The sequence below is a fragment of the Macaca mulatta genome, chromosome 8, assembly GCF_049350105.2.
Source record: "Macaca mulatta isolate MMU2019108-1 chromosome 8, T2T-MMU8v2.0, whole genome shotgun sequence".
Classification (NCBI taxonomy): Eukaryota; Metazoa; Chordata; class Mammalia; order Primates; family Cercopithecidae; genus Macaca; species Macaca mulatta.
Window position 1 is genome coordinate 72,138,565 of NC_133413.1, and position 19,761 is coordinate 72,158,325.

Genomic DNA, 19,761 nt, shown 5'->3' on the forward strand with positions numbered 1-19,761 from the left:
ATCTAGGGTTTTTTTTGGGCCCCTCGTTTAAGCCCAGGAATTCCAGTTCTGCGAAGCATCAACAGAAGACTTCTGTCAGTACCCACTTCCCATCAAGTTCGGGCTGCAGAGAACCACCTAGAAGTCAGAAGCTCACCTTGCTGCCACAGCGTGAACTGGCTCCAGTCCCCTTTTTCCCTCAGGTTTTCGTCCTCAGGCAGGAAGAGACCTTTGGCTTTATCCATCACTGCAAGGCCTTCATCTCGGATTAACTTCCAGTTTCTTTCTAAAGACTAGAGGGAAGATTCTGTCTTTACTAGACTGAAAATGGGCCTGGTGGAGCACCTCATAATGATTCTTGCTTTTTTGAGGTTTGTTTCAGAAAGGAATTAATGTTTTGCCTTATCCAGATTGCTTATATTTCATTTTCCTCTGGGACTTCTTGTCATAGGTCTAAAAAAACCAAATCTCGTGATTTTTCCAAACCAAATGTTTTTGTAACATAACAATTTCAATAACTCCTAGAAACTCCAGAGAATAACCCTCTCCACAATTTAAGTTTTGCCTAAAGACTTTTTTTGAAACCACAACCTAAGAAGAGTGCTGATCTTGTTGATCAGATTACATCAGTACATGGTAATAAGTTCCATGTGACACTCCAGCCTCCAAACTGGAACACAAATTACAGACTTAATTTCACCTTTCAACAGAGTTCCTTACAAAGATGCCATTAAAGATGGTCAATATTAGTTCCACATTCAATGGTATCAGAAAAGTATCCACTGGAGGATTTGATATATAAAATTAACAGCAAACCAAAACAAATAAATGCACTAGTGTTTAGAAATCAGCCAAACGAAAATATTTCCTTGACTTCTCATTTATGAGGGAGCCTTAGCCCCTGCCAGAAAGGGAGCTTAGGACCAGTAGAGACTAGGAGTGACGGGGCAGGTGACGGTAGATCCTGTGGAAGATCCTCTGGGCAATCTGCACTATCACACTGGGTGTTGATTAGGAGTGGGAGGTGGGGGATGGTAGGATGAATAGGGGAGAAGGAAAAGGTGAGGATCTGAGCAGTAAACTAAGATGGATTTCCATCAGGAGATAAGCATAAAAACAGCTTTCCTACTTTAGAAAAGAGACAAAGCTGTACAGATACACCAGAATTTTGAAATGTTGATAATTTCAATCATTTCTATGTTCTATGAGAGGTGGATGAAATAGTTGAGTATATAGATTCATAGGCACGGAGGAACATGTTAGCTGATTTCAACAAGAACCAGGGGCAGATCTATTTTCAGTGACTCAAGAGCATGGGACTAGAACTAATAAGTTACAAACCAAAAAACAGATTTTGATGCAAAAATGCAAACAAGTAGCATACTCTGAAGATTGACGGAGTTTCTTTGTAAATCACGGTTCTCTATCTTTTGAATTAGTCAAGCAAAATGATCAATTATTGGTTAGAACAAAGCACAAGATAATGTGTAGAGTGTCTTTTTACCAAGCCCTGCTTTATAAACTCATGATTCCACATAAGAAGGCAATGTGGAATCAGGATGGCTGCAGAGCCAGAGGGCTGTGATACAGACAGAGATTTGTGTGGAAACATGGTGCCAGCCCCAGCCAAACAAGGGAATACTTTTTATATCATGTGAAAACATTAGTTATTAAAATATTCTAGGGCAAGAAAGAAATTTTGGTTGATTTTATAATTTTATGACATGTATGCATTAATTTGTGTTAATATTGTTAACGAAAGACCAATGAGATTTGTGGAGGCCAAAGGAGAACTTTATTTTTCAAAAGCACTCTGCAGATTGCGAAGATGCAGCTTTGGAAAGTGCACTCCCAGGAAGGGTAGGGGAGAGGGAGATGTCAAAAGCCAAAATTGCAGGGCAGGGCAGGTGAGGCGTGTTGGGAGCAAGGAAGAATATAGGCTGGATGGCCTTTAAGCCCCAGATCACCAGTCTCTGGTGGTTAATTGGCTGGTTCTAGGTGGTTGGTTGGCTGGTTGGTGTAGGTGGTCTTGTTGGTGGTCAGATGGAGGAATTTCCAGTTGTAGTTGTTTCCAAAAACTGTTGACTTGGTTGCAGAAAAACAGCTTCTGCAAAACTGTCCAAGGACACAGAGAGCAGGAATGCTTCCTCACCCTGACATGGCCTCTTGGTTCTGTTTTTAACTTTTGAGCCAAAAGGAGTTCATCTTGTTTGCCAACTGGAGACATAGTTTGACCACATCTACACCTGCTACTACCATTGCCCAGCTTGGCGTGTCCTGGTCATTATCCATGTTTAGGGCTCTGTCCACCAACTAGGTTCCATATTACTCCATCCCAAATAGGCAGGTCGTGAAGAACAGGGCAAAGATCGCATTTCAATAAAGAGACATTCAAAAGCCCTTACTTTGTCAGGTCCACAGATTGAAAGCATACAACCATTTTGTAAAAAACCCCCAAGACCATGGAAAAGAAAAAAAATGCATCCTAGGATTTTGCTGTATGTTCACATCTTCCCAAATGCACCTCAATTGCCAACACTCACTCTGGATATTGTCACTTGTTCAAGTTGCTAGATAAATCTGTTAGATTCTTGTTAAATTGTCACACAGACAAGGGGAGAATTGCTTCTCTAACACATAAAATTACTTTTCAAATGAGGTTATTGGTGCCTTATAAGGACAACCTATTCTTTTATTCCCTTCTGGTATTTTAGAAGATTCTTTTATTTCTTTAGAAAGCTGATTGAGGGGCATGGTTGGAAACAGCTGATCTTTTGTTACTAAAATAGGGCACAAAGCCCTAGGGAAAAATGTTAAAGTGATTGCATCACTCAATATAATTTAACATTTTTTACTTAAGAATAGACTATCTTTTATATATGAAACGTTGCCCTTCCTGCCCCTTCACCCCCAGTCTCCCTTGGGAAGTGTTGCCAAGGTACTTTTTGTGAATAGTATAATTTTTTTCAAAAATGTTTTGGCTTTTCCTTGTTATATGTGGCGCACATGTGCTGGATGACAGACTCGGGCTCAAAAGGGGTAAACGGGTGCAGAAGGGTCTCTCTGAACACATGCCCTAATATGCCACCAGACATGCTCAGTCCTAACTAGTACTACTAACTCAGTACTATCTAGTCCATTTTTATTATAAAACAGTCACTTATTTTCTCTTTTGAGTTCAATACTTTCTTACAGAATTTTACATTGGGAAGGACCCATACTGTTAATCAAGCTGAAACTTCCTCAGTTGAGGGAAGATGAAATGGTTCCTTGTGTGGTTAATGAGCCTAAATCCCACAGTCTGGTGGTCAGAACCGGTGCTGCCAAAACCCCCCCGTACTATCTCCTCCTCAATTATTAGAGAAGGTCACATTTAGGCATAGGGATTTCAGGCTGCAGCGGACTCAAGGGGCCCTGCTCCCCTCAAGCATAAGAGCAATTGCGAGGTACCCCAGCCTCCTGGTCTCAGAGATTTACTGGGTACCTGTGACTATGGGTGCTGGTAGGGAGCACTTGCAAGGTGCTTAGAGAGCAACATGCTCCTCGGTGAGCGACATGCAGAGGGCAATGCCTCCAAGACACTTCAACATCTTTGACAAGTGGGGAAAACCGAGGCAACCAAAAGATCCCACCAGTTGAACTTGATGACATCCGCTTGAAGGTGTTTAGAAAGACATAACAGGGACTTTTACGGGCACTGGAGAGAAATCTGGGATGGGATCTAAGAATGTTGTTTTTAAGCACAACCAAGGAATCACATAATATAATATTCACATGGTTAGAGAAAATTAAAGATCAAACTTAATTACACTCGGCGTGTGTGTATGTCTGTTCAGGACAAAAGCAAAATACCATAAACTGGGTAGCTTATAAATAACAGAAATTTATTTCCCACAGTTCTGGAGTGTAAGTCCAAACTCAAGATGCTGGCAGATTCAATTCTGGTGAGGGCCACTTTCTGGTTCATAGATGGTACCTTCTAGCTGCCTCCACAAATGGTAGATGGGACAACCAGACTCTCTGGGGACTCTTTTATAAGGGCACTCATCTCATTCATGAAGGCTTTGCCCTTAAGGCATAAGAGTCACCAAAAGCCCCACCTCTTAATACTGTCACCTTGGGGTTAAATTTCAATAGATGCATTTGGGGGAGACACAAACATTCAGACTATATCAGTGTATGTGTGTGTAGGAGGGAGGGAGAGGGAGAGAGAATATGAATTTTCTCTACAGTAATACCACCCAGTTGTCTTCAATGGCAAAGAATTCAGTTTTTAGGAAATTCCAACAGAAAACTTGAAACTTGAAAACCAATGGCTACATTTTTAAAGGCCTCTTCTGAAATATTACTCCCTTGACTCTAAACCCATCTATTTCAGAAAACTGAAAGAGAAACTAATCGCATTGGTATTTGAGTTGGTTGCCCAAAAGACAACAGCTTCTAATTCCCCATTTTTTCTTGTGGCAAAGGAGACTAGAAAGCAGAGGTTTGATTCTTTCTACACTGGCACATGGCTTCACATAGCCATCTCAGCATGTGCCTCACAAGTTACACCTTAGCTATATTTTTCACTCTAGGCATCTATAAATGGACTTCCCAATTCTGACCTCATGAATCCCACATCATGCCCCAGCTATCCTGAATCCCAGACCTGCATCCAGTTAAGACCAGTTTCCTCCTCTCCCCAGACAGCCTGCTCATACCACCTGGATGCTATACTTTTCTCTGTAACATCAAATTAAATTAAGTCCTATTTGTGAAATCTTCTCTTAAAATTGACTTCCTGCAGAAAGTCTTTCTCTTGAGAAGCGAACTAAAGCCTAACTTATTTTTATTTATTTTTCTTACTAATGTTTTTGTTCAATTAAAAAATACACATTTTTTAAAGTCAAATATTATTACAGGTCTTATAATGAGAATTGCAGTCTCTTTCCCAATTCTTCCCCAATCCTCAGTCTAACTCCCAGCTAATTATTTAAAATATTTATTCTGCTATTAACCTGCTTATATCTAAATAGCATGTTATATTGCTATTCTTGATTTATTAATTTGAGGCATTATCACTCATCTATTATAGAAGGTTAACAATTAAACAATTTAATGTTTTCATTCTCTATCCTTGTAATACAGTTAATTTCACAAATCTTTCATATCAGTGCAAATTCACATTCAGGTTTTATAATATTATGACAATCAGGTATCACTCACACTTGACTAGAGTTGTAATGATTACACTTCATGTCACATGCAGCATTTTTTTCCTGCCCCCTTTTCATTGGCTTTATTTTGTAATGCACTTCATACTATTTTTTCACTAACTCTGAAAGAGTGCTATAAAATCCCCTGATGCTTTTATTCTACCTTTTGCCAAAAACATTATAAATTGATTACTTTCTTGCTTTTTCTCTTTTTCTGAAGATAACCCTCCCACAGCCATTTGCCTTGTTCTGATCTGGATCAGCTGCTGTCTGAATTTGCTAGACAATCATGGCCATGGAACTCCCCTTGGCTTCTGCCTGGTACTGGGCTTCCTAATTACTGGATTCTAGTTGTTCCTGAGGAAGGACACAGCGCAGGTAAAATTGAATTCTGAAAGTGTCTCAAGCTCTTATACCTGATTGAAGGTTTGAGTATGTATGGTTAGGTATTTAGGTCGTAAATTTATTTAGTTAGTAAATAATGCTGTTTTATACTTTTTTTCTTGTTATCTAGTGTGATACTATTTTACTTTAAAAATATATAGTTGACAGAGATTGAATATATTCAAAGCAAATAAGGCAAAGGGCAAAGTATATCAATGAGTTGATATACATTGCGTAATATCAGATCAACACATTCAGCACCACCCATGCTGTACATTAGAGCCCCAGAACTTGTTCATCTTATAACTGAAAGTTTGTACTCTTTGACCAACATGTCCCCATTTCTCCCACTCCCCACTCCCCACCCCCAGGCAACCACTGCTCTACTCTCTGCTTCTATGAGTTTGACTTTTTTAGATGCCACATATAAGTGATATCATACAGTATTTGTCTTTCTATATCTGGTTTACTTCACTTAGCATAATGTCCTCCAGACTCATTCATGTTGTTGCACGTGGCAGGATATCCTTCTTTTTAAAGGCGGAGTAATATCCCATTGTGTTTATATACTACAGTTTTTCTTCATTCACCTGTTGATAGACATTTAGGTTGTTTCCATATCTTGGCTATAGTAAATAATGCTGTAATAAACACTGGGGTACAGATACCTTTTTGAGTTACTGAGGGACCTCCTGAGTGAGTGATGCTAAAGTAGCAGCCCCACAGTCGCTCATCTCAGGCAGCTGAAACTTTCTGTGTACATAAGCAACAAATTACTTGATAAAGAGATAAACAAATTGCTTATAATGTGTATGTGCATATGCCCATTTTTTTTCTAAGAGACAGGTCTTGATCTGTTATCCAGGCTGGAGTGCAGTGGTACAATCATAACTCACTCCAGCTTCTAACCTCTGGGCTCAAGCGATCCTCCTGCCTCAGCATCCCAAGTAGTCGGGACTACAGGTGCACACCACCATGTCTGGCTAATTTATTATTATTATTATTGTTATTATTATTATTATTTTGTAGCAATAGGGTCTTGCTATGTTGCCCAGGCTGGTTCTAACTTCTTCAAGTGATCCTCCTGCCTCAGCCTCCTAAAGTGCATATGCATATTTAAGACATCTATCTGTGTAGCATATTGAGACAAATCATAACCTACTGAATTAAACATTTTAGAACCCCAAATGGAGTACCAACCTAGAGGTATAGTTTGCAATTATTCTGAAATATCAAATGCTGTGCTGTGAGTTCCCAAAGAGGGTCAGAGAGAAAGCCAATTTGTAGGTCTTTTTTTTTTCTCCCACATTGACAAATAATAAAAACTCACTGATTTTGATTTCAGAAAAAAAAGCGCCTCTTTGTATGAAATAACTCAAAGAATATGAAACACTGTGTTCCTTTGCTCTGCTGCCATAATTGGCATCATAGGCCACCCTATAGCCTTGGCCGTGTGGACTCTTACTAAGGGCTCGCATACAAACAGCATAGAGGAACATCCATGATGGAAGGCTTCATCTTGTTTTGTGTTTTGAGCCTTACTAAAACCTCATGGGAGAAGAGGAGCTGAGGTAATTATTTTAAATTTAGAGATTAAAAACAAACAAACAAACAGGCTCAGATGGGTAAAAGGACTTGCCCAAAGCGTCAGAGCTGACAGCAAAACAAATCTGTTTCTAATTATGGAGCCCTTTTAAAAAGTTCACCTTTAAATCATGCAATTATCAAACTCCACACTCCAACTGTTGTTTTGTTGACATCTTCAGTGAAACTGTCATCGGAACCCAAACAGTTTAAAGTTTGATTTAGAAAGATAAGACTAAGCTATTACATTAATCTTAAGAAATTGCTTTCAGTACTTCTTGATACTATATTTACTTTTACATGAAAGTAAATTATATAAATTATTAATCCTCTTAATTTACAGCTTAATTCTACTATAAATCTGACATTTTTGCTTCTTTCTCAAACTATTTAATTTCAAAAGCAGTCCAGTGAAAACATTCAAATATTAATTACAAAGAAAGAAATGTTGAACCACTAATTTAGTGCCGTGTAAGTCTTATTTTTGTCTAGGTGAAGTCATTCATACACAATGGATTTCTTAATTAATAAAAGCCACAGTCTGAAGGAAAGTGACAGAGTGCTATTCTAATCAGTCATTCCAATGCACTATGTCACATCACTGGCAAAGTATTACTGGGCACTCTTCCAAATGTAATAAAACTACAATATGAATAAAGGCAAACTTATCTGTGATGCTGTTTTAGATCACAAAACTTATTTGTGATGCTGTTTGGATGTGTTTATATCCAAGCAGTTGTTCTGAAAAACTGGGAAAAGAATGCAGGAGCTTTCCTTTTTCTCAGTGATGAATGCAGAATTAGGTAGCAGGAGAAACAAATACAAAAGATACATTATCGGCCAGATGTGGTGGCTCATGCCTGTAATTCCAGCACTTTAGGAGGCCAAGGTAGATGGATCATCTGAGGTCAGAAGTTTGAGACCAGCTTGGCCAACATGGTGAAACCCCGTCTCTACTAAAATACAAAAATTAGCCAGGCGTGGTGGCAGGTGACTGTAATCCCAGCCACTTGGGAGGTCGAGGCATGAGAATCGCTTGAACCCGGAGGGCGGAGGTTGCTTTGAACAGAGATCACGCCACTGCACCCCAGATTGGGTGATAGAGTGAGACTCCATCTCAAAATATATATATTTAAAATTACAGTTTTTGTTATCAGTGGTAGTTGTCTGTACAGGTCTGCAGCAACCTCAATTCTTGTCTCCTCAGAAGAAAGAATTCGACTGAGGGGCATAAAGCAGGAGAGACTGAGGCAAGTTTTAAAGCAGGAGTGAAAGTTTGTTAAAAAGCTTTAGAGCAGCAAGGAAAGGAAGGAAGGAAAGTACACTTGGATGAGGGCCAAGCAGGCTGAGAGACCAAATGCCCTGCTTGACCTCTCGGCTTGGGGTTATACTTCCAGGATCTTGCGTTACTTCTCCCCACTCCTGGGAGCTTACTGGGAAGCTGCTGATCAGTTTCAGATGATTTCTATCTATTAGGAGCCTGCCTTTCCCTGGTGCCAGCTGTGACCAATTATTACTTTAGAGAAAAGTTAACAACCGCCTGACCATCATGTGACAGTCACCTAACACTTCGGGGGGGGGGGTGTGTGTGTGTGTGTGTCTGTGTGTGTGTGTGTGTGTGTGTGTCCGTCCCTCTCTTGCGCTGCTCATGCCTGACGAGCTACCTACTGTAACAGTTTTCAGTTGCTATTGGTTGTTTACTTTCAATGTTACTATAGTGTTTTCTATGAATGTGTGTTGACTTCTAAATTAGTGTGGATCAAATAGTTAATCCTGAAAAGGAAAGAGCAAAACTCTTAAGCTTTAATGGCTTTTCTCTAACGATAGGCGATCTTTTCTATTTTTACCCTAGCAAAGACTTTAATCCATTTTTGTTTCAATTTCTATGTTAAATAAGCCCAAGGCACTTGGCGCTTTGATAGTTGTGATTTGGGCAACAACCTACTCAATTTTAAAGAAAAGCTGAAAAGAGAAAGCTACTGGAATATTTTTCGCTAATTTTTTCCTTGAGTTGAAGAGCCTCTCCACACTCCTAGTGCTAGAGCTGCCAAATTATATTTACACAATAAGGAGTGATATTGTTTGGATGTGTGTCCCCATCCAAATCTCATAATCTCATGTTCAGTTGTAATCCTCAAAGTTAGAGGTGGGGCCTGGTGGGAGAAAATTGGACCATGTGGGCGATTTCTCATGAACGGTTCAGCACCATCATTCTTGGTACCATCCTCGTGATAGTGAATGAGTTCTTGTGAGATCTGTTCGTTTACATGTGTGTAACCCCTCACCTGCCCCAGCTCTCTTGCTCCTGCTCCTGCCATGTAAGCATCCTGTGATTGAAAGCTTCCTGTGGCCTCCCCAGAAGCAGATGCCACCATGCCTCCTATATAGCCTGCAGAACTGTGAGCCAATTAAACCTTTTTTCTTTATAAACTACCCAGTCTCAGGTATTTCTTTACAGAAATGCAAGAACGGAGTAATACAAGGGAGAACCATGACAATTCAACCAAAGGGGAAAACACACATCATGCAATTTACTGAACACTGTCCCCTGCCTTCATGAAAACTGCACTCTACCTCTCACTGTAATATACAGTAAGAAGCAAGTTGAATGAAAATGTGCTATCAGGCCAGGCGCAGTGGCTCATGCCTATAATCCCAGCACTTTGGGAGGTGGAGGTGGGTGCATCGCTTGAGCTCAGGAGTTCTAAACCAGCCTGGGCATCATGGTGAAACTCCATCTTTATAATTTTAAAAATGAGAACTGAAAAAAAAAAAATTAAGAAAGGGAAATGTGAGGCTGGGCGCAGTGCCTCACACCTGTAATCCCAGCACTTTGGAGGCCGAGGCGGGCGGATTATGAGGTCAGGAGATCGAGACCATCCTGGTTAACAAGGTGAAACTCTGTCTCTACTGAAAATACAAAAAAAATTAGCCAGGGGTGGTGGTGGGAGCCTGTAGTCCCAGCTACTCGGGAGGCTGAGGCAGAAGAATGGCGTGAACCTGCGAGGCAGAGCTTGCAGTGAGCCGAGATCATACCAGTGCACTCCAGCCTGGGTAACAGAGCAAGACTCTGTCTAAAAAAAAAAAAAAGAAAAGAAAAAAGGGAAATGCCCTATTCATGATAGTTAAGTCACTCAAGGGCCAGAATCTGGGTAATTATTCTAAAAGTATTTTGGCCAGACGTTGCAGCTACCAGATCTAGAGGGTTTCCACTTTAAGATGTCAATACTTGGGTGATGTTCCATGACCCATAATATTCAATTTTGTAATTTGAAAATTACAATAGAAGAATATCTTGATGTTCCAGGGTCTGTCAATTAAATGGTCAATGAACTCTGGGTTTCTGCACACAGCCAGCTCTCTGAATGTCATAGTCATTATTGTCAAGTGGTCATCTTGACATTACTTTTTTTAAAGTCATAAATTAACTTTCCTGCAAATAAAGATAGTTCTCAAAGTACAGTCACACGGCATGGAGTTGTAACCATGAGATGCCACACACACTGAGATTCCATGCACTGAGAACCCTATGATTCACACTCTGATCTTGCTTTTCTTCTTAAAGCAGAGTTTAAGACAGGCAGGGCTGAAAGAAAAGCCCAAGGAAACAAGAATTTTAATAAAATGTTTGATATCAAAAAGGAGAAGGAGACAAGATATATAAGCAGAAGTCAGTAACTTTGAGGGCAGTAGTGGGGTACTGGCAAGCAAACAGATTTTGAGGACAAGGAGAGCTTTTAGCTGATGATTCCTAATTTCATCCCTTTGTGATCAGTGAACATGCTTTTTATATGATTTCAGTGCTTTTAAATTTGTTGGGGCTTGTTTTATGGCCTAGCATATAGTCTGTCCTGGTTAATGTTTCATGTGCACCTGAATTGGATCACTTTTTGAAAATCTATTTTGTTAATCTGTACTTTTTGATTGGAGTATTTAATCTCCTTACATTTAATGTAATTGCTGATAAAGTCTGCCATCTTATTATTCATTTTTAATGTCGTTTCCTTTTTGTTATTGTTGTTGTTCCTCTGTTCCTCCATTACCGTCTTCCTTTACAACAGATAGATATTACTAGTGTGCCATTTAATTACCTTGTTGTTAATTTTACCCTACTTTTCTGAGTTATTTTCTTAGTGGTTGCCTTGGGCACTAGAATTAATACCTTTAATTAAAACAATCTATTTAAGTTTAATGCTAACATAATTTCAAGGGCATATATAAATTTTGCTCCAACGTAAATCTTTTCCCCTTCCTCCTTTGCACTATTATACAAATTACATCTTTCTATAAGTCTATAAACATACATATTATATTTATTGCTTTATGTATTGGTTTTGAAATAAGATAGAAGAAAAAACTAATAAAAATATGTATATTATCTCTTTTATGTTTACTCATGTAGTTATCTTTAGTGATGCTCTTTTTTTTTTTCTTCATGTGGATTTGTATTACCATCTGGTATCTTTTTATGTCAATCTGAAGAATTGCCTTTAATATTTATTGTAGAGCAAAAGATACTGTCTAGCATTAAATTCTCCCAGTTTTCATATATCTGGAAATGTCTTAATTTTGCTAGATGTAGAATTCTTGGTTGGCGGTCTTTTCCTTTCAGTTTTTGAATGTCATTCATTGCCTTCTCTCCTCTATGGTTTCTGATGACAAGTCGGCTGTTCATCTTAAAAGGAAAGTTCCTTTTATGCAATAAGTCCTCTTTCTCTGTGTGCTTTCAAGAATCTCATTTTATATGATTGTAAATTTGAGATTAGAATTTTAAAAAATAAAATAAAAGTGAAAATAAATTTTTTAAAGTATCTCATTTTGTCTTTGGATTTTGACAATTTGATTGTGATGTGTCTAGGTGTGTTCCTGAGTTTATCTTCCTTATAATTCATTGGGCTTCTCAGATGTGTAGATTGATGCTTTTTTATCTAATCTGGGAGATTTCTGGCCATTATTTTTTCAAATAGTCCTTCTGCCACCTCTCTTTCTTCTCCTTCAGAGGATTCAATTATGCATATGCTGGTACACTTGATGGTGCTCCATAGGTTATTTTCTTCATTCTCTTTTTCTTCTGTTCCTCAGCATGGATAATCTTAAAGAACCTATTTCCAAATTTGTTGATTATTTCTTTTATCAGCTTAAATCTGGTGTTGAGCCCCTCCAGTGAGTTTTTTAACTTAAGATATTGTACTTTATGACTCCAGATTATCTGTTTGGTTCTTTTTTTATAATTTCTGTCTCTTCATTGGAATTCTCTATTTGGTGAGATGTCATTCTAATAATTTCTTTTAAGTCTTTAGACATAGTTCTCTTTAGTTATTAAAATATACTGGCAATAGCTGATTTGAAGCCTTTGTTTAGTAAGTTCAGCATCAGGGCCCCTCATGGGCAGCGTCTATTGACTGCATGCTTTTCTGTGCATTTATATACTTTCCTATTACTTTGTGTGTCATATAATTTTTGTTGAAACTGGACAGTTTTTAGATAACATAATGTGGCAATTCTGGAAATCAGTTTGGTCCCTATCATAAAATTTGTTGTTGTTCTTTTTTGTTATCATTGTTGCTATTTGTTTGTTTACTGACTTTCTGGATTAATTTTGTAAAATCTCTATTGCCTGTAGCCTTACCTGTAGTTGCTGTGGGCACTTGTAATGTTAAAAAAAACACACGAACAAACAAACAAACAAACAAAAAAACCCTGCCAATAACTGTTTTGACTAATAGTCTTGGGATAGAGCTTTTCTTACAAATGAGGACAAATAACAACAATGTCCTGAGAATGCAGCTTTCCAGGTAGCAAGGGAGAGGTTTAAAATAGTGACAATGCTCTGGGTATGGAAATTTGTGAGGTACTAAAAACGTGATGTGGCCCCACTAGTACCTGGAAAGCTGTGGTTTTCACTGCTCCAGTGTTGTGAGATTGCCAGTTTTCAAGCCTACTCTGGAACTGGGGAAGAATGGTTGGGAGTAGTTAAAGTTACTATCCCACAAACTCTGCTATTCTTATTGGGGTTCAGCAGGTTTTCCTTCAAGAAATATTCCTCTAATTGTTGTATGTCTTTGCTAAAGAGTTCTAAAGAAGTGGATTTTAACAATTTTTGTCAGTGATTTTGTGGAGTGGTAGATTTATGAAGCCATTCCCTCTGCCATTCTGATGTTCTGCCTCATTACACAATGTTTTATAAGCAATTAAATGCTTGAGGTTTCATCAGGAACTGAGAACATTCTAAATATCCTTCCCTCTTAAGCAGTAACAATTTCAAGAAAACAAATACCTTTTTACCTTGCTCCTAAAATAACAGTTAGAGATAATTTTCTTTCTCTCTAGGCCTTCCTCTCCTGGTGCAGTGCAGTAAGGGAGAATTTTCCTCACATTCAGGACAAAACAAGGATACCAATTGTTGCAACTTCTTATATATATGTAAGAAATACTTAGTAGTAAGATTTTTATATCCCTGGGGCTTCTAACATGTCTATAAAAAAACTAGAGAAAAGGAAGTTTATAGAAGGTCATACAATGAACCTAATTTTTGAGAACCCATCATGTATGAGAGACATGGTCCCTGTCATCTTAGAAGATACAATCTCAGAGAACTAAGAGACTTTAGAATATAGTGTGTTATTTAAAAAGAAAGTATAAAGTGCTTTTGGTTTTATGCAAAGGACTGATATTCCTAGAAGAAGTGACAATTTCTCTAACATCTGAAGGATAAAAAGGAATTGGCTGTGAAGGACATAGGAGAGAAGGAAAACAGAAAGACGTAAAGAAGGAGTCCTCCAGGAAAGAGGGTTACCATATGGGAAGGTCTGTTGGAAGAATTTTGGCTGGAATGAGGATGGTAAAGAGCAGTGGTAAGAGATAAAGGCAGACTAAAGCTGAATCACTGATTGCTGTGGTCTGAATGTTTGTGTCCCCCAAATTCATATGTTGAAATCTAACCACTAATGTGATAGTGTTAGGAAGTGGGGCCTTTGGGAGGTGATTTAGGTGAGTAAGATTATTGTCTTTATAAAAAAAAAGCTTCAGAGAGCTGCCTTCTCTTTTCTATCACGTGAAGACACAGCAAGAAAGCACCATCTACAAACCAGGAAGCAGGCCTTCACCAGACACTGAATCTGCTAACACCTTGATCTTGGACTTCCTCAGAGTAAATTTCTATTGTTTATAAGCCACCAAGTTTATGGCATTTTGTTACAGCAGTCTAAATGGACTAAGACACTGACCAAAACTGGAAAGCTGGAAAAGGATATTAACCAAGGGGTTACGTGGCGAGTTAATGTTCACACCGAATGTTAATGTTTTAATAGAGCTGAACATAGGATAGAAAGAATGAGAAGTACATTTGGGGAACACAGCTTTGGTAGAATTTTCACAGCAGTTAAGCCCCAGTGGAGAAGGTTTCTTAGAAAATGAAAGGCAAGAAAAAAAGAAAAGAGAGCAAAGAACAATGTTTCGGTCCATGTCAGCCCATAGTAGACTGACTTCACACCATCAATCATGCTTCTTTCTTCTTAACAAAACCCTGACTTTGAGCGTCCACCTTCTTCCAGATAAACCATTTATTTGATTTAGAGGAAACTAACACTTTACTAGCTCTAGGGGTTGATCTGTTGGTTTGAGAATAATCTCATAGCCCCCTGCCAGTAATTCAGCAAGAGTGGAAATCTGACTTAAATTGGCTCAGTGAGACTGAAAGGAAAGATTACTGTTCGTTAGATGATAGAGAGGTACACCCTTTCTCCTCCTGGAAGCCAGCTCCCTCAGTCTGTTGCCAGCTACCTGGTGTTTCAGACTCACTTGTAACTGTGAGTGCCCATGAGACATGGTTCCTACCAATAGAAGAGGGCCTGCCAGGAGGTTTCCAGAAGGCCAGTTAGGGCTGGGGTGGTAGCTCAGCCACGTCACTCTTTCCCCCTCTCTTCCAGTGGCTGCTGGCAGCCATCCTGCAATCAGCCAGCACAAATACAAAGCTGACCAAGGAGGAAGTGCAGAGTCAAGAACATCTTCCCTTGATTATACTGCCCTGGAGTCTGTCCCACTGCTAGGCTTCCAGCTGTTGTCAATCAATAACACTTCTTGCTGTTTAACCCAGGTTTGAATTGCATTTCCATGTCTTGAACTTGAAAGGATCCCAAAAGGTACAGTAGAGAAATGAACACACAAAGAGACCATGAAAAAAAGACAGTAAAGCAGAATCAGAAGAGTTCAATGGGATCCAATCTGAGGGAGGGTGAAATTTAACAAAAACAAAACAAAACAAAACCTCGACAGTGCTAAATGTAGCCAACCTATCAAGGAAGGTATTGTTCCTGTGGCATTTCTAATCTGGATATGGAACTTTAAAAAATCAACCTGTATTAATTGTCACCATACCATGGTTCCCTGAGCCATAAAATATTCAAAGGCTAACCAATGACAGCCTACTTTACAATTGGATTATGAGGATTATAAAGTATGCTTTTATAATGACATACAGAATAAACACAGTCAAGTAAGACATAATCTAAGTACATGAAAACCTCTTTTCCCCAAGTAGACCAAATTAATCAATGAAATCTTGTAAGTCTTAGAGATACAGTTTATTTTAGATGTTACTTAAAGAAAAAAAGTATGAAAAATTTAAACATATACCTAAAGGAAGAAAGAACAGTATGGCAAACCTCCATATATTCATCACCCAGATTCTAACATTATCAATATTTTGTCACTCTTGCTCTTCATCCCTGCTTCTTGCACGTGTAAAATCGATTGTTTGAACATCAGAATATATTTTCTTGAATAAACCATGTACAAATAGCAATTAGAGTCCGAGGTCAAAACCCTGAGGCCATCTAACCAGTAAGATACATGAAGTTTTTACATTCTGAGTAAAAAACAACATGATTGAAACTATGAGTTAATTAACCATGAGTCCCATTTTATGACTGTGTCTAAGAGGAAGGGGCTTACCAAAGCAAAAGTAAACTTCTGACCAGCCCCTACCAAAGACACCAAGTAGAGAGTGTTAAAGTTTAGGTTTAACCTACTAATATAAAACCTTCCAGTTATTTTTATAGCTATTTAGAATCACTTAGTTTCTCCAAATGCCACAACATTTTCTGCCACAGCATTTTCTAAAAATATTTATAACTGCGTTTTCTCTCCATAGCCACAGGGCCAGTGGGTCTCAAAGTGTGGTCCAAGGAAATCTGAGAGTTCCCTAGACCCTTTGAGGGGGTCTGCAAGATCAAAACTACTTTCTTAATAATACAAAGATATTATGTGCTCTTTTCATTCTTTTCTGGGCACACAGTAGAGTTTTCCAGAAGCTACATGAGGTAGGACATCACAGCTCTAATAGGTACATGTGCGAAGTACATGTGAGGATTCTCCTGTTGTCTATTAATCCAGACTCTAAAAAGATTTGTAAAAATACAAAACAATTCCAATCTTCTCACTACAGTTTCTGTTTTGAAAATATAATTATTTTTTAAAAAGTTATTTATACCGACATGTTATGAGGTTATTATTTTTAAATAATTCATAAATATATATACAATTTTCTTTCACTTTTCATGTCTAATAATTCTATTGGTAGATGTAAACCACATTCCTTGGGGTAGTCAATAATTTTTAAGAGTTTAAGAGGGTCCTAAGGCCAAAAAACTTGAGAACTGCTAAGTTCCGCACGAATTCTCTTCATCATCTAAATGAAACTTTCGCTTAATGAGATGACAATTCTTTTTTCATTATATTTTGCAAGTGTCACTAGAAATAAAATCCATCTCTTCCCTGGCATTTCTTTTTATGATAAACATTTTCTGATTTTGAGTAGGAAATAGACAAAGATCTGGTGAGGATGATGTCTAAGTTACACTCACCTTTACTAACTCTGTGTAGCCCGTTTCTTTTGGGGTCCACCAAGGCTGTGCTTTCAGTCCATTCACATTGTAGAGTGAGCGTTGCCAGACAGATGCAAAGTGTCCTCTCTTGTGCCCAAGCTCATACCACTTATATGCCTGAAGGAACAGAAAGAGTGTGCTCCAAACTGTTCCTTCAACAATTTTAAAATTGAAGACATTAAAAATAAGGTATTACTATGACACATTTAAATAAAGAGCTTGCTGCTAGGTACCCAAGTCTGTTGAAATCTGGTGAAAATATTGCTTTTTCATTGGGTTTCTGATTATGACCTATTTGTATAATAAACATGTACATCTTCTTTTCCCCCTTAGGCTGCAGTCTCTCTGGATAATGGATTCATGCCCTACACATTTTGGTCTCCCTCAGAGTGTCCAGCAGGGAGTCTAGCACTTATTTGTTGAATGCATAAATAAGATACCAATGGGTCTTTTCTATTTTATGTTTCCTTTAGAAAAAGATTATGATTTTAATAATTTTCAAAGATATTTGCATTTACTGAATCAGAATGCTAAAATAAAGAGCAGCTCCTTTTCACATGTTCTTTCCACGTCCACATTTAAGAAGGTCACCCCAAGGCATCAGAGTGCAAACCCTCCATTAAACTAAGTAGACAGAAGGGAAAAATTATTCTGAGTGGGCAATAAATATAGTGATAGCCCATTTTAGATTTTTAAAGAGGAAATTTTTGTTCATAATATATATTTTTTTCTGCCATAAGGGATAACATATGTGGCCTTAGGCTAGCTGCAACATGATACTACTTGCCTCCAAGACTAGCCTTTTCAGGGACAGCTGGCTACGGAGTATGACACTCTTTATGGCTCCTTCAAATGATGCCCTCACCATATGCTCTCCAAGGAGCCCTGCCCAGTTCCTGCACCAAGCACGCTCCATTGTCTTTGGAATGGAAGGCTTTCTAATGGTGCACTTAATATTATCCCCTCCACTATTGCAAACTTGATCCAATGATTACTTTTACAGAGATAATTCAAATGCATTTTTGATAAATAAAAATAAGTGTTTCATAGTAATTTGAACATCTTCTTTGTAAATCACCAGATACACTTTAAATGTAAAAAATGTTAAATTTTCAAATTTTCCCTCATTAGGAGAATGAAGGGGGATAGCAATACCACCTCATATTTTCAGTAACACTTTACATTGACTACTTTCTTTGAATGTGCTATCTCATTCGATTTTTCCAATAACCCCAAATATCTCCATTTTACAAATGTTGAAACTGAGGTTTACAAAGGCTAAATCTTTTGAATTAGCATCTGGGGCTCTTGGCAACTTATTCTACTCTCCTCCTATTTATATCATTTAGCAAACACTATGAAAAATGATTTTCTTATTTAGTTGTCTTTTTTATTAATATCTGAAATTAAGAATGCATATACAAATCATTCTTAAATATTTTCCTTACAATACATGTAAGTTGTAGCCAGAATTCCTTTAAAAACCAGAAAGTTAAAATGACTAACTGTTATGTAATTTTTTAAAAAAATAGCATGTATCTTTGAAATTAATTTGACTATTGTGGTTATTTTTGTCTGATTTAAATTTAGGATTTTATTTCCTATGCTTTTCAGGGCAAAAGTGAACAATAATATTAAGGACAACAGATTAGTTTTTCAAAAATCTGACAGTCCATTTTTGAGTCATTACAATTCATTTTAAGGATTAAGTGTATTGCTAGAATAGTGAGAAAAAAAGTTACTGTAGAAAAATAAAAACAGCAAACATTATAGCTGTAGTTCAAAAGTTGGAAGTCTTGTCCTTTAGCACTCAACATGCTAGATGTCTGGGCAAGTTACTTGATTTACAATAGCATGTTTAAACTATCTATAAGGTCTTTTCTGACACTCAAAGTAAGTAATCCTGCATCAAGTAGGACTCTTTAATTTTTCACTCTCCTGTCATTTGAATTTTAGGAGAAACAAAATTGTGAAAGTGATATACCAGAAATTTTTAAAAATCACCTTTAATCATATGTGACACAGGGGACCCAATGAATTCAGCTAGATTGCTTTTGAAAAAAACATCTAAACCACTTTACAATAAAAACTGTGATAAAATCAAAGATCGAGTTAGAATCCTTTGAAAATTTCTCTACTATTTCCTGTCTAATCAGCAATTTTACATATGTAATTAGGAATATTAAAATAGACAGTGGGAGGCCCTGGGACACAGGGTCAGTAAGAGCCCCTGGGTCACATTTAAGAAGTTAAATGTGTTTTACATCAATGTTGTCTCTACTTTCTTCCAATCATTGCTATGTATGGTTTTTATGCACATGTGTGCATGCGCACACACACACACACACACACACACACACACACACGAGAGACAGAGAGAGACAGAGAAAGTATGTCAGATGACTGGAACCCAGAAAAGCCCAGGCCACATCTGTGGAATGGGCTGTCTTAAGTGTTCTCAGCCGGGGTATGTTCTGCCTGGAGCCCCCTGTTCAATGGGGCCTAACAGACACACTTTCGGTGAGAAGAGCTGGCTGCAACTTGCCTAAGGATTGTAAATGCCATCCCGTGCACACAGAACTTTATGTTACTTTGCATAGCAGGCTTTCCGAGCTTAAGGTGGCTTGAAAGAAACTGAGACCAAAGCAAGAAACAACATCCAGGTTCTTATAGCTATCACTGAGGAGGCAGGTGACAAAGACTGGAGTTGGCACTGACTGAGCAAGAGGGAG

The 19,761-nt window shown here is 38.1% G+C and overlaps 1 protein-coding gene across 41 annotated transcripts in view; it reads right to left on the bottom strand.

Annotated features, from left to right (window-relative positions):
• ASPH (aspartate beta-hydroxylase) overlaps positions 1-19,761 on the bottom strand; it is a 216,355-nt gene that overhangs the window by 24,567 nt on the left and 172,027 nt on the right. For all 41 annotated transcript variants that reach the window (XM_077943677.1, XM_077943676.1, XM_077943679.1 and 38 more), the window contains 2 exons: positions 17,009-17,146; positions 137-272 (listed from right to left, as the gene is read on the bottom strand). In XM_077943677.1, the coding sequence (XP_077799803.1) occupies positions 137-272; positions 17,009-17,146 (274 nt within the window). The remainder of the gene's footprint in view (positions 1-136; positions 273-17,008; positions 17,147-19,761) is intronic.